This window comes from Anneissia japonica, unplaced genomic scaffold (genome assembly GCF_011630105.1).
Source record: "Anneissia japonica isolate Jap-2015-1 unplaced genomic scaffold, ASM1163010v1 scaffold2392_len1475705_cov187, whole genome shotgun sequence".
Taxonomy (NCBI): domain Eukaryota; kingdom Metazoa; phylum Echinodermata; class Crinoidea; order Comatulida; family Comatulidae; genus Anneissia; species Anneissia japonica.
In genome coordinates, this window is record NW_022751777.1 from 186108 (window position 1) to 201470 (window position 15363).

General features: G+C 32.5%; 1 protein-coding gene across 3 annotated transcripts in view; it reads left to right on the forward strand.

The window, feature by feature from the left end:
• The window catches only part of LOC117121814 (bifunctional heparan sulfate N-deacetylase/N-sulfotransferase 4-like), a 53338-nt gene extending 43438 nt beyond the window's left edge, over positions 1 to 9900 (forward strand). For all 3 annotated transcript variants that reach the window (XM_033267122.1, XM_033267121.1, XM_033267120.1), the window contains exons 6-12: positions 1603 to 1785; positions 3474 to 3570; positions 4201 to 4324; positions 5315 to 5480; positions 6937 to 7107; positions 8545 to 8654; positions 9236 to 9900. In XM_033267122.1, the coding sequence (XP_033123013.1) occupies positions 1603 to 1785; positions 3474 to 3570; positions 4201 to 4324; positions 5315 to 5480; positions 6937 to 7107; positions 8545 to 8654; positions 9236 to 9464 (1080 nt within the window). In that variant the 3' untranslated portion in view covers positions 9465 to 9900. The remainder of the gene's footprint in view (positions 1 to 1602; positions 1786 to 3473; positions 3571 to 4200; positions 4325 to 5314; positions 5481 to 6936; positions 7108 to 8544; positions 8655 to 9235) is intronic.
• Positions 9901 to 15363: the final 5463 nt, after the last annotated feature.

Here is a 15363-nt window from a genome sequence, read left to right on the forward strand (position 1 = left end):
TATTTTAAAAATTTCGTATGGAAATAAATGTTAATTGCATTGCTTAAAATCTGTCTCTTATACACATCTAGATGTGTATAAGATCTCTTTTTCTTTCCTTTTCTTTTCCTCTTCTTTCTCTTTCCCTCCCTCTCCCCTCTTTCTTTTCTCTCATTACCCAGCCCAGTACGACGGCTTGGTCAGCCCGGTAAAAACCATCAGGGGAGGGGCACTCCCCCCCCCCCCCCCCAGTCCCCCCCCCCCACGCCTGTTACGACACTGGCTAACATGCCAATCATCCCTCCCCCCAATGAAAAATATTTTTCTACGCCACTGTGTACATATACTGTACTGTATACTGTAAATGTACATTTATGCAATGTTCAATAACTTTATGAAATATTCAAATATTAAACATATGGAGATGGGGAAGCATGTACAATAATATCACTAGAAGCACAAAAATAACTAAATGTATTTTTTGCCCTCGAGCTGAAGTACATTTGGAGCAAATGGAATGCGATTTTACCAGGAACTTATTGATTAAACCTTAGACATACTGTACTCTTGTGTTATGCAGATTGTGGATACAATAGCAATTATTGAAATAGTTGTGTAATCTGTATAAAAACTAATGGCAAAGACAACGAGATAGCATTTAATTCACATCCTAGGCGAGACATTTTTTATACCTTGTTTAGTGAACTCCCCAACTGCAAATAATGGGGATTTCAAATAAATATAACATTTTATTTTTGGCCGGTTGGCGTACCTTCTACCATGAAAAATGGAAATTTCATGGAAAAAGAATTTCATTAAGCCTGTCACACCCCTGAAATCTCCAAAAATAAGATGTATATTTCATTGTTAATTAATTATAAAAATTTAAAGCATTTCTACACTGTTTACATTCATCAATAACATTTTATTTTTATTTTCTCGCCTGCTTATTATACTTGGAAAATCATTATGCTAAATAAGAAAAAGTTTTATTTCTTTTTTTTCCCGCCCTACTCTGACGATCTTTGAAAAATACTGTATGTTTGCTGCAACAAGTATTAAAAAGGTCTCGCCCTAGCCTCTGAAAATACATCAGTTATTGGCAACCATTGGCTAGGAAAGCTGCAGTAGGTAAAATTGAGAAAATGGTATATTCAACTTTGTTATTAATTAAATAAATTTCAAAGTTGTTTATTGCAGAAACTTTCACTGGCAGCCAGTACGTTCTTTTTTTTCTGGTGTCAATTTTTAATCAGAAGAAATAAAATGCTTTTGGGAATTTCAACACTAATGTTCATTAAACCTGCCACATTCGAACAAAAAAGCACTGTGTTGCTTTGCTTTTCCTACTCCCAAGTATATAAGAGAGATTAACAATCACTGAGATTAACTTCCAAACTACATATCCTCATGATGGATACTCTCGGCTTAAATTTCGAATGAACTATTAGCTAGCTCTAAAATTGATCCCTGGGGTTTTAATTTATAAAAAAAAAAATAAGTAAATGTTTTATTGCGAAATGGTTCTCCACAAGTTTACAGAGTATAACATAAATCATCGATGTTTGAGTTTTGTTGGTTGCTAGACTATATGGTAACAGTTGTTCTTCACTTTTTCTCTAGGTGAATATTTACATGACGCATTTGTCGAATTACGGTAACGATCGGATTGCGCTGTACACTTTCGATAATGTCATCAATTTTGTCCACAAATGGACCAATCTGAAACTGCACGCTCTGCCGCCAAAACAACTTGCAGACAAGTACTTTGATTTATTTTCAGACCAGAAGGAACCGCTATGGACAGTAAGTGTGCTGTAGTTTTCATATTTGTTTCATTTATTTAATCTGACAAAAACATACAAAAATGTTCAAATACATAGTTTCTTGAGTGTAAAAGACCCACCCACTATAAACTTTAGATTTCATCAAGTTTAGGTGGTGGGTTTGTTCATGAGGGCTAGAATATTTTAAAGAAAAATATGCATTCTTGACTATTTCTAGATCTAGTTTAGGCTATTTTAAAGAAAAATATGCATTCTTGACTATTTCTAGATCTAATTTAGACCTCACAGAGTCCAGCCTCGCATGAGGTCTCACCAATTAGGCCTTGGGAGTTACTGTAGGTAGCCCAGTACAGTACTACATGCAGCTGGCATTCTAATGCTCAATTTCTATGCACTTTATATTGGTTAGTGGGTGGAGCATTTTGCAAACTCAAAAGTAGGCCTATACCGAAGGACCTGTGGGGGATATGTTTTATATGTCTTCAATCATACACTTTTTGAATGATAATCCTAGAGAATATTGGTTTTGTTGAATCTGAATAGATACTGACAGAGGATATGTCAGTGTTCGTCATCGATCTTCAAGCTTAGGTGTTATTTATTTATCTATGATTTTATTATTTAAATATGTTGTACTAGCAAATGATTTTGTGTACGCAACACAAGGTATGTTGACATGAAACTATTAACAAAACTTCAATATTATACAATAGTAAAAACAAAATTTATTTTAAGATTGCAAATATTTCATTTTCGTTTTTGTTATCATTAATAGCAGTTCATTGTACTGTACAGTTCCATTTCGTTTAATATGTTACTCAAATTTAAATGCATCGCTGTGGATAGAATTGCATACTAAAAAAACTGAGATTATATAGTATTGTACTGGAGGGGATAAATTGCACGTCTCGCAGAGAACCATCAATTTAATGGCAATCGTCAAGGGAACAAAATGTCATGCAGCTATGATTGACAGCTGAAACATTTATACTATAATATTTGTTGAAATGATATGCTGTAGTTTCGAATGATAAGAACCATTTGTTTTGAGAAACAGCATCAAACTTATACTTCTATCTAACTACTAAAGTGATCTTATCTAACAATTGACTATAATACAAAAGCTTGAACTTAAGCCTCTTCTTATGTCCTGTCTGTAGATAAAATTATGGAATAGCATGTATTGTATAGTAGGTTATTTTGTATGAATAATAATCTGTAGATTCAACTGATAACAACCATGTGGGAAGCAAATTAAAATGTTTACATCTGTCTAACCAGTAAAGTGATCTTATCTAATAAATGACTGCAGTGGGGAAGCTTGTACAGTAGGCCTCTACTACTGTCCTGTTATCAGTAGATCTAGTTATGTAATATCTTATATTGTATAGTAGGTTATTTTGCACAATATAAATGATGATAAATTTTAAAAAACCCAATTTTTTATTATTTATTTCTTCTGTTGCGTAGTCACTTCACATATTGATTAGATTCACCGCAAACATTATGCTCTCTGTGGAAATCGTTCTTTTTTTTCACTTTAAAGTAAATAACTTAGCAGATCTTTTTAAACAATATGAAATGTTTATGGTCATTATTTAGAATTCAAATCCAAGACAAGTCATAGTTATACCTTTGCTCAAATTGATGAATCACTTTTTCTTGAATATTTCCCATCATATTTTTGCTCTTTATATATTCTTCTAGAATCCCTGTGACGACAAACGGCATCTAGATATTTGGGCGGAAAATAAATCATGCAAAAACTTGCCGGACTTCCTTATCATTGGACCTCAGAAAACAGGTAAATTTGATATAAATAATTGAATCAATAAAATCTATTCCAGATCAACATTCATGTATGTCAGCAATTGTGCGAATACGTGAACTGGAAGGGAGAAACGTACATTCCTGCCCTTTATGGAGTTTTTTTTACCTGTACCAGCAAAAATGCATGTTAGCTCAGTTGGCTAAACTGGTGGTAGCCACTGTGTGTGTGCTGAACCTTGGAGATCTCTATGTCCCTGGTTCAATACCCATCGCTGCTCTCCTTGTAAGTTACGATAGCACCCCGTCTTTCGGATGAGACATTTAAGCTGTTCATTCTGCGTGCATTATGGCCTGTTTGCATGTTTATTGAACGCGATAAACTATTCAGAAAAGAGTAGGGGATAGATTGTCTCCAGGTGTACTGCCCAATGGAAATAAGTCTTCTTCAGACTTTTGTGGGTTATCCTTGGTGTTTACACCGAATAAATCCATCTATCCATCCATGCTGAATGGGAAACCTTTACCACCAAACTACAAAGCTTAACATTTGACAATCTGCAAGCTGAACCATCAACAATCGTAAATGTCCTCAATCTTATAAATTCTAGATCTTTTGAATGTTAATGAGGATGTTAATCAAAGCAATTTTTCCTTTTTTGACTAGGGACCACTGCTCTTTATACATTTTTAAGTATGCATCCAGCCATATGCAGTAACATAGCGAGCACAAGAACTTATGAAGAGGTGCAGTTCTTCAGTGGCACCAATTATTTCAGAGGCATTGACTGGTAAGCAATTCTAGAATCTCAATATTTTGATTTATCTCAGTTTCATCCAACAGGGAATGACTTGGCAGGTATTGAATTGAAGTGAGGTTCTGTTAGGTGAGTCTGTGTTTACGTTGGATAAATTTTGACCAAGAATGGTAACTTAATTGTACTGCTATACTTAAATTTAAATGCGAGGTATATTTTCGCTCATTGCTAAATTTGCAGTGAGCGACCATAGTGCGAAAAATATGCTCAGTAACAACAACCCAGTTATTTAATTTGAGTGGTTAAACTAAAGAATAAACGAAAGTGCTACGAACATTAGAGACACGCAGTCACTAGCCTGAGCTGGGTTCCTCAGGTTTATTTTAAGGCTAGAGTTTTTTTATTTGGATGTATCAGTAAAAAAAGTTGTATTCAAACAAGTCTTATAATTGTTATAAAATGAGTAATTGTTTAAGACATAAACAATTAGAGAATGAGCATATTAAACCACAAAGCCACAGCATCTTAGTTGGTATTTAGGTTTATTACACGTTGACATAATTATACACTATATTCCCATTGTCAGAGCCTTATCTTTAAGAGGCAATGTACCGAATCACATGCGATAAAAATCTGTGGCTTTGTCACATTTTATGTATGTTTGTCTTCACCAAGGAATATGATTATGTACCTTATATGTGGTTTGGAATTGTATTGGTTGGTGCTGAAATACATGTATTCTAGGAAGTAGACTTCAGAGAATAAAGATGTCGTTGGACAATGTGACCACGGGCAAATGTAAAAAAGAACCGTGTGCATTTATTCCTTATATAGATGTTTGTGCTAAACTCAAAAACCCAGTTACCTTTATCTGTTGTTGTTTCATTAATATTAAAATTGTATGTTATTATTATTTATCCATTGTTTTTGGGGAACTTTGTGTCTGGGTTTGTCCAAATTTATATCAATTTTCTTAATCAAATGAGTGTCAAATAATTCTAATATATTTTTATTTTCTTACAGGTACCTGGAATTTTTCCCTGGAAATCGCTCAAACGTAATATTTGAAAAGAGTGCGACTTATTTTGACAATCCAAATGTGCCACGCCGAGCGCATGCTCTGCTTCCCAAAGCCAAGCTGATAACGATACTGATCAGCCCTTCCAAGAGGGCTTACTCCTGGTACCAAGTAAGTCTTTGTAACAATAATTATTGGTTGATTGCTAAATTTGTTAACTGTATTGTCTCTATCTACTACGTTTATATAATCAATTTTTAGATCTGTGCAATGTAATTTTTGTAGTTTTATTATTTTGAATTTGAATGATTTTTTTTAACATAATCACTTTTTAATATTTGTACAATTTTTGATATTTACCATTTTATATTATCCAAATGGTGTGTTTTCATATGAAATAAGTAAAAGTGAATTGAACCAAACTGTAATAATATAGCTCTTAAATAATTCTCTCTATTTTAAAATTAAAAACTCATAACAAATTTAAGTTTAAAACAGCTATCGGGGGAGTGGGGGAGCAACTTGATTTCTTACTCCACCACAAAATCTAAAATATCCCACTGAATAATATAAATGAGTGGTGCTGGAAGAGATATTTCTTGCTTCAAACACGGTATCCATTCGTAGAAGTCTTAAGAAGATAAGCCTACCTAATAGTGACCTTGTTAGGTCAAAACCAGGACATAGAGTATCTCCGACTCTAAATTGACAGATTGGAATTGTGTTAAATATAGATGCAATGTATACTTGGACCAGCCTAGAAAATGTAATAAATATGTGTAATCTAATAAATAAGCTTAACTGCATAATAAAGTAAGTAAGTAACTTTTATTGCTCCTCTTTTATAACAGAGGCACAACTGTAAAAAATGTGCAACAATAACCAAATCAGTAAAAACTTAATTACTAAATATAGTAAGAAAATGTTGCAGTAGAACAAAATATATATAAAAATGGGTTTATAAAAAAAACCACCTTTACAAAAATAGTAATAGAAATAATAATAAATACTAATACTAATAATATAAGTGAATAGGTTAATAGGAAAATAAACATTTTGTATATATATAATTATATATATATACATATGTACACATATATACACACACATATATATATACCCAAACATATACATACATATACACACACACCCCCAATGAAATGTAGAGAAAAAAAGACAAAAATTAGACACAGATTAAAACAATTCCTGATTTTACTATCCATTCATTTATTAAGCTGCTACAGTAAAAAAAAAAGGCTAAATATAATTAACTATATAAATTACTAATTTCACTGCCATCAAATTTGAGGGTCTGCAAAATATACATAAAAATGTTAACAATAATAATAATAATGCGTAATTAATAAGAATCTGTAATTAATAAGAAAATTTCCCTTAATAATTTTAAAATGGAAGCAAATAAATTCAAATACCCTCTTGAATTTTTCTAGTTTAATGGCTTAACAGAGTATACATTTAATGGTTTCAGTAACAAATAAAAATTGATTGTAACTGAAAGTTACTAATAATTTATAGTCTGTAGTACTATATAAATATTCATTAATTGTTTAATCAAAGGTATAAGTTTCCTAATTTAAATATTTTCCCATGATAATTTATTTGTCAGCATATGCGGTCTCACAACGATCCAGTAGCCTTGAACTACACATTCTATGAGATAGTGAGTGCAGACAAGTCCTCACTGTCAGCCATCCATGACTTGCGCAGACGGTGCTTAGAGCCAGGAAAGTATGCTAAGCATCTTGATCGCTGGATGTCCCACTACACTTCAAATCAGGTATGAACAAAGAGGCCTAGAGCTTCATATATGTTAGTTTTTAAACTTGATCGTTGGATGTCCCACTACACTTCAAATCAGGTATGAACAAAGAGGCCTAGAGCTTCATATGTGTTAGTTTTTAAACTTGATTGCTGGATGTCCCACTACACTTCAAATCAGGTATGAACAAAGAGGCCTAGAGCTTCATATGTGTTAGTTTTTAAACTTGATTGCTGGATGTCCGACTACACTTCAAATCAGGTATGAACAAAGAGGCCTAGAGCTTTATATGTGTTAGTTTTTAAACTTGATTGCTGGATGTCCCACTAAACTTCAAATCAGGTATGAACAAAGACGCCTAGAGCTTCATATGTGTTAGTTTTTCAACTATTTCTATGAATGTAGTGTACTTACTGTTTGTTCATGCTTTGTGTATCAAATTTGTAATTTGTTTGTTTTGATGAGGACTCCCTTTAAAATCAGCTTCACTGAGTGGGACTTCCACTTGAAATATTTTCATTCATTCATTTCATTTTATTTTATTTCACACAATGCAAAAATACAATATAAAATTCTTCAGAAAGGTAAATAAATAACAAGGACAATGTAATCTACATGTAAGTAATATAATAATAATAATAGTAATAATAATAATAGTAAAAATAATAATACTAAAAATAATAATAATAAAAATAATAATAATAATTATTGTTTAATTTATGTACATTTTATTTTTTTTCTTAAAAATCCAGATTAAAATATGTTTCTGTTGTAAGCTGATAAGTTTCAATAGCTTGAGAAACAATAATGATATTGTACTTATTATTATCATCATATAATTATTATTCCTTATCTGAAATCAACACTTTTTATCAGTGACACACCTACAAAATGATGATTAAAGAAGAAAAACAAATGAAATTGAAGCTAAAAACGTAACAGATCAAAGGATCTATAAAATTAACAAAATAAATTATTAAAAACACAATACTAGTACCTTAATACTCTATCACTCTACCGTCCCTCCCCTTTCTGTAAAAAGATAATAATAATATGTCGTTCTTATATAGCGCTTCATGCACAAAGCCTTTAAGCTCGGGGAAGCCTTTAAGCTTCCCCGGTCATTGGATCAAACACATATGGAACACATACTGAACACCAAAATAAATTATTAAATTAAATTATATAATTATTCCATAATATGGCAGCTAGTAATCAGCGCAGTTGTGTTAGAACCTACCAAGTACCCACTTGTACTCCTTGGTGGAGAGAGGCAACCGTAGATAACTTGCCTTGCCCAAGGATATAAGCGATTTGCACAGCGAGAGTTTCGAACACCCGACCTCGAGGTTGGGATGGAGTCCAAGCCACAACCGATGCGCCAGCTGCTTCTGTAAGTGTTTGGTGGTGTGTAAAGCATCTCTGGAATATTGTAAATCTCTTTTTTTATTTCAGTTACTAATCTTAGATGGAGAGTTGTTGAAAGAAAATCCTGCAGGAACGATGTCCAAAGTGCAACATTTTCTGCACATCAAGAAACAGTATGATTACTTCACACACCTAAAGTAAGGAACTCGCATCGGCTTTACTTTTTGTCTAAGTAGGACATGCTAAAATTAAGATTTGCATGGCAAAAAACAACAGAACAACAGTTTTTTTCAGAACTATCTATGCAGTGATGGTGGCATTTCTGAGCATAAACTAATAATACAGTAGTTATGTGCCTAGCTATGCTAAATATGTTTAGCCTACCTCAAGCAGAGTCCACCCTGAGACGTGTGCCTCACAAATTGTAGATATTTTGAATATATTGGGGTAGTTTTTTGCATGAAAGTTACTCCGTTAGAACGATAGCTTTTAACTGAGGACTTACCATTTGAGATATATTAATGCCCACATCCTTGATGCTCAATACGTAACATAAACAAAATTTCAATGACCCAATGATCAAGGAATACAAAGCCTTTGATAATCAAAGGAAAAGGCACTATGTAAATGCCAAGTAACAAATAACAAATAAATAATATTTTTTGTCATGAAATTGCATTTGAAAACTGAAGACCATAACATGTATAAATAGCGTTGATTATTTGTTTTAATAAAATTTGAACTGAATTATTTGATTTCATTTTTTTTTTAAATTTAGGTATGACAACAAAAAAGGATTCTACTGCCAGTTACTGAACAGCGGGCGGACCAAATGCCTTGGAAACAGCAAGGGACGGGTGTACCCCCAAATGGATCGTGAATCCCAGAGCTATTTATCGCAGTATTATCTATCACACAACAAGGATTTAAAAGCCTTGCTTATGAAGTTAGGCTACAGGATTCCACATTGGCTGAAAGAGGAACTAGAGTTAGCAGAATATGCATAAATTTATGAATCTATTTTAACAACTCCTCCAAAAAATTTATAATAAAAACACTGTGAATATAAAATGTGTACAAATTTGCGGGGAAAAGGATGCAAGTTGAATTTTAGATTAGATTAGTAATGACCTAATTAAATTTCAAATTGATATGCAGGGAATTTATCTATATATCTTCTTTTGATAGAAGTGATAGTATTATTATCAATCACTGAGTTAAATCTTCTGATTGAATTTTCAATTGTTTTTTTCTTCATTTTCATCTAAAGAATTGAGCTATATTTCAGCCTGGTCTTGTCTACAAAGTTGTCTACTTTGTTAATAATCACTGTCAGGAACCATTACAATGGATGGATAGGTTGGATGTTGAAGTATAATAACAATGAAATACAGAAAATATACTCTTTTTGCTGCCCTCTATGACCATACTCAGCAACTAGTCTTGTACCTGCATGTTTTTGCTATACATTTTGAATGTCATGCAAATCATTTTGTGGATTAATAATTCATAGATGAACATGAATATTTGTAACATGATGATTATCAATAATGTTGCATAGCAATGAGCTTGAAGCTTTGACAGAATTGTAAACAGTTTTTTTATTTTTATTTACCAATGTTAATGTCTGTAAATTAATTTTTAAATATTTCTTATTTTTACCTCCACATTTATAATGTGTGTGATATGTTATATGACATCTGATTTTAATTTTATTTTTTTTGTAATTTTGATATGGTGAATTATATGTGGTATTTTGAATATTGTTGGTTTAAATTCTACCACCTCAATTTGTCTGCCTATGTATCTTAAATCATGTAAAGATATATATAAACAAATATTTTTTTTTATGGTAATGACATACAAACAGTAATAATCACCTCATATGTATATATCTATTGTTCCTACATGAAACAGAAATGAAGTGAGTTAGAGTTAACACTTTAAAGAACTAAATGTGTTTGGTCAGAACATAAATATTATTTATTCTAACAATTTTTTTTATCCTTATATGAAACAAATGTATAATACAATAAAGGAGCCCTTAGGATAAGTCCGAATATTTGTAAGAATAAATTGTGTTTATGTTTAAAACATTTTAACCCTGTTCTTTGAATTATATCTCCAACACACTTTTCTTATATATATATGTATGCGTAATTTGTTGTATACTTTAAACTTACCTGTTTATGTAATGGAAGAGGCAACTGTTATATGGAAAAACACACACTTTATCATGGATTTGTATATTGAGCTAGGAATATTCCATTTTGAAACAGGGTTATTAGTCATATATTACTGTAATCTTAATATATAAGAATGTAACTGTATATAGGTACATGCAATCCACTGGTAAGCAACTTTGTGATGTAATGTATAAAGAAACAGCTTTGAATAAGAAGCATATCTATTTTTCTGCCCAAATTATTGTGGATATATTTTATATGTAAATGAGAGAGCAAAGGTAATTTAGCCCTCTATCTTTTCCCATGTTTCAGTGAAAGTTCATTTGCTCAGTAAATTTTAGGTGAAACTAAATGTTCTTTTAAATGCCCAATTAAATTATTGCAGTTTTAAGAATTATCAAATTCTAAAAATAGTGATAATGTCACCAAAAAGGTAGCTCATTGGTTTGATGTTGTGCAGCTAAAAATACCACCTTTATAATTAGGTCTAAACATATGTGTGCATTTATAGATTAGAAACCGTGAGAGAAAAATATTGTATATATAAAGTACCATTGAGTAGTATTGGATTATTAATTCCTTTTATAATATTATTATTATTATTGAAATATAAATTCCTTTTGTACTGTATCAGTGCTTAATTTGTCTAATAGTAACTTTTTTGCATGTTCTAGCTATAGTGACAAAGTGATACTTAGATTTTAATCTTATAAATTCATAGCATTATTACTTTTTACATTAAGGTGCTTGAAACATTTTAATAAGGCAACTATTAAATTCTGTAATATTGTATTTTAGTAATTTTACTGCACACATAAACTGTACTTACATATATATACGGGTACATAAGTGTATCGTGTACATATATAGATGCATACAAATGCAAAAATAATCTGATGGAATACATGCTTATGTACATTGAAAATTCATGCACTTTTCAATCATATACCAATTGTACACTCAAAACTATATATACAATGAAACATACACACCAACACCCACACCAATTATACATATGTGAATATTCTTAACCATATAATGTATCAACAATATTTAAGACATGTATGAGAGTACATGCATGTTTATGTTTACTCTTGTCTCCTTTTACCTTTATTATAATACATATTCCTTGTCATTCTCTTTTCCCTTCTTCCAACCTCTTCCTGCACTCTCATGTTTCCACCTGCACTGTTTATTTTCTAGAGAATGTTCCTTCTTTATTGTAAAGAAAATACAGATTCAATGTGGATTCCATGTTTCACATAAATTCTTGTCAAGTTGCTTATTGGTGTTGAGATGCTTTTCTTAATTATTCTTAAATCCTTCTAGACTATCAAATTTTATTTGACAAAAATAACTATTGTATTCCCTTATATGGTCATGATGTGATGTCATCATGACCATTATTAGGCATGTCACATGTTTTGGCAAATAGAATTTGATAGTCTGTGCAGAGCTTTGGATAATTTAAATTATGAATACGGGTATTTACATTTGGTTAATTGAAGAAAAAATGTGTATCAGTACATGTCTTCTTGCATATGTATGTGTGTACCTATATATAATACATTTATACACAGTGCGAGTGTATTCATTACGTGTGAATTAAATTATTTTCATCGCCCATTGTGTTAATGTGAATGCATAATAAATAAATGTTTCAAATATTTGTATACCACTCAGTTTCTTTAATTGCTTCCCTTATTTTTAAGTACACACTATTGTATCATATACAGCATACTCCAAATACTGTACAGTAAAGGTAGGATTATATATCATGGGTTCACCATCTGACCTGCCAATGATTTCTTGACACCATTAAACATCAGTTGCGGACCCGACTCACCAGATCAACCACAATCTATCCGTTATGATTATTTGGACACATGGACCATTTTGAATATCATCTGACTTATACATGGATTGGATTGGATTTGATTGATGTTTAACTTTAAAACTAATTTTCAAGTGGCATTTGTCAACCTGTAAATTGTGATCCATTAGTTCCCAATAGAACACAAAGCAGCCAAAAATGGCAAAGTAAAAAATCGTCCCAAAAGAATTGAGCTATTCCCCTTTACATTTTTAGCGAAAATTGGCCAAATTTCTCACCGCCAAGAGCTGTCCGGGCCCATTGGTGGATCGATGGGCACATCCCTGGTTTCCCCCCCACCCCGAAGCTACAGCCTTTTAACTTGGAGAACTAATTTAATCGATTATAGAGTGCCTAATTTCACCACCAGATGATGAAAACTATGTACCTCAGCCCTTTTTTTTCTCAATTTTTGTTAAATTTAAAGATTTAGATAGTGGGGGGCCAGGTCTCCATTTAATCGATGTTTAACTTTAAAACTAATTTTCAAGTGGCATTTGTCAACCTGTAAATTGTGATCCATTAGTTCCCAATAGAACACAAAGCAGCCAAAAATGGCAAAGTAAAAAATCGTCCCAAAAGAATTGAGCTATTCCCCTTTACATTTTTAGCGAAAATTGGCCAAATTTCTCACCGCCAAGAGCTGTCCGGGCCCATTGGTGGATCGATGGGCACATCCCTGGTTTCCCCCCCACCCCGAAGCTACAGCCTTTTAACTTGGAGAACTAATTTAATCGATTATAGAGTGCCTAATTTCACCACCAGATGATGAAAACTATGTACCTCAGCCCTTTTTTTTCTCAATTTTTGTTAAATTTAAAGATTTAGATAGTGGGGGGCCAGGTCTCCATTTAATCCGCCACTAGTAAAGAATTTACTATTTTATACATTCAGTAAACTGAGGGGCTTATGTAGTAAAATAGGCTCCAGTTCGCAATTCATGTTAATTAATGCAACAGTGTTTTTCCGACTCCGGATTTTATACTGAACAAGAAAAACATTGGTACATTTTTGTTTGTATGAAGTTGGTTGGTTTTCTTGGTTCTAGTACTGATATTTTGTAGTCTTATGTTTGTAACATTTTTATTTCATTAAACATTGTAAATAACCATATTATTTGTTCATTGCAGTGACAGTTTCACTATCAATATATATTTTTAAGTGCATGTTAGTACAGCTGCAATATCCTAGTATTTTCCAGTCAGGCAAAAACAAAATCGTTTAGCAGACTGCTTGGTTATGAGATCAATTGTAAATACCGTATGTATAGGAATAAACACCCAGGGACTTTCATTCTTAAAGGTTTTATTTGAGGAAGGCGTTTATTATTATTATTATTATTTTATTTTGGTGTGAATTAGATGCATATATATATACTCAAAATATATGACCTTAAATTTCACTACAACACATTACTATCAAAATGAATGAAAAAAAAAGTCATTTGGTTGGGTAGGGAGTTGATTATTTGAGGAAAATATTAAGGCATTTATTCCAAATGAGGCTCTAGAGGGGATGCTTATTCAAATATATACAGTAATAGATTTATTTATGATTAACACTTTTCATGCAGAAGAATGAGACTATCTCACACCAGAAATCACCCCGGTACTTGTGAATCCGGATTTTAGGGGGTTACAACAAAAATTTGACATGAAATTTATTGATATTGACCGTAGGTCTAACTAGTAATGAATTGAAGATTATGGATTCACCTACAGTAATAACAGGCATATTTCATTTTAATTTTTATAAAAAAAAAAGTTCTGCTGAACACCAGGCATAACATTTCTGTCTAATTTTTGAAACTAAGCAAAATCAAAGAATGATGTGATAATAGCCTTCATGCATCTTGACACGACAGGCGAAATTTCGCTGAAACAATATCGTTTGGCATACCTAGCTTCTATAGTTTATAAGAAACAGTTGGCCGAATCCGAAAAAAAAAAAAATTAAAAAAATCTGCCTACAAAAAGAGCGCACCTAATACAGGGGTTCCAAGTTGGAAGAAGTCATTTCTGGAAGGTCTGTGGTGGTGGGTCGAAGGGTGTGAACCACATCAACCCCACCATGGTTGGAGCTGAGGAAAATAATATGTATGATTGTGACACGTTTAGATTGCCGGAAATTGCCCTCTCAGACATGAATTTTAATATAACTTTCATTTCTACCCCATTTTTTTTCCATAATTTTTAAATATTTTATAGGAGGCCCGGCTGACTTTCTCTATGTACTGTACTACTGACCTGGTTACAGATTTCATAACGCATTTAATTATATTTTACTACACATAGTGATACCCACCGGCACTGACTTCACGGCCTACTTTAAAAAATGATTAAAAAAAATAAAAATAAAAAAAAGCACAGTGAAAACATGCAAATATGAATTTGCGGAGATGGATATATTTCCGGGAGATTCTTGCTTGCTTGCAGGAGTGCGGGAGACCGTCTTCATAGCCGTTGGAAGCAATTTGCAAGTGGTCCGGCCATTATAAGAACGGGATGGGGGAGAGTCATACCCAACTCAGCCCCACCAGGGTTGCGCTGAGGTACGAAATTTGAGGAAATAGTACCTCTAGATGGGGTGTCTATAAAACGAAGACCGAAGACCCAAAAACGAAGACCCCTATTTTCTCTCTTTTATTTTGATGATAATAGACCAGACTGTCACAAAATCAAAATTTTTTTGGGCGTCTGTTTGTGAAATTTTCAAGGGTCTTCGTTTTATAGACACCCTATATGGGTGTCTACAAAACGAAGACCGAAGACCCGAAAAACGAAGACCCACATTTGTTTTCTCCCAATCGTGATAAAATAATGAAATAGGTACTTGGCAACTGTTTTA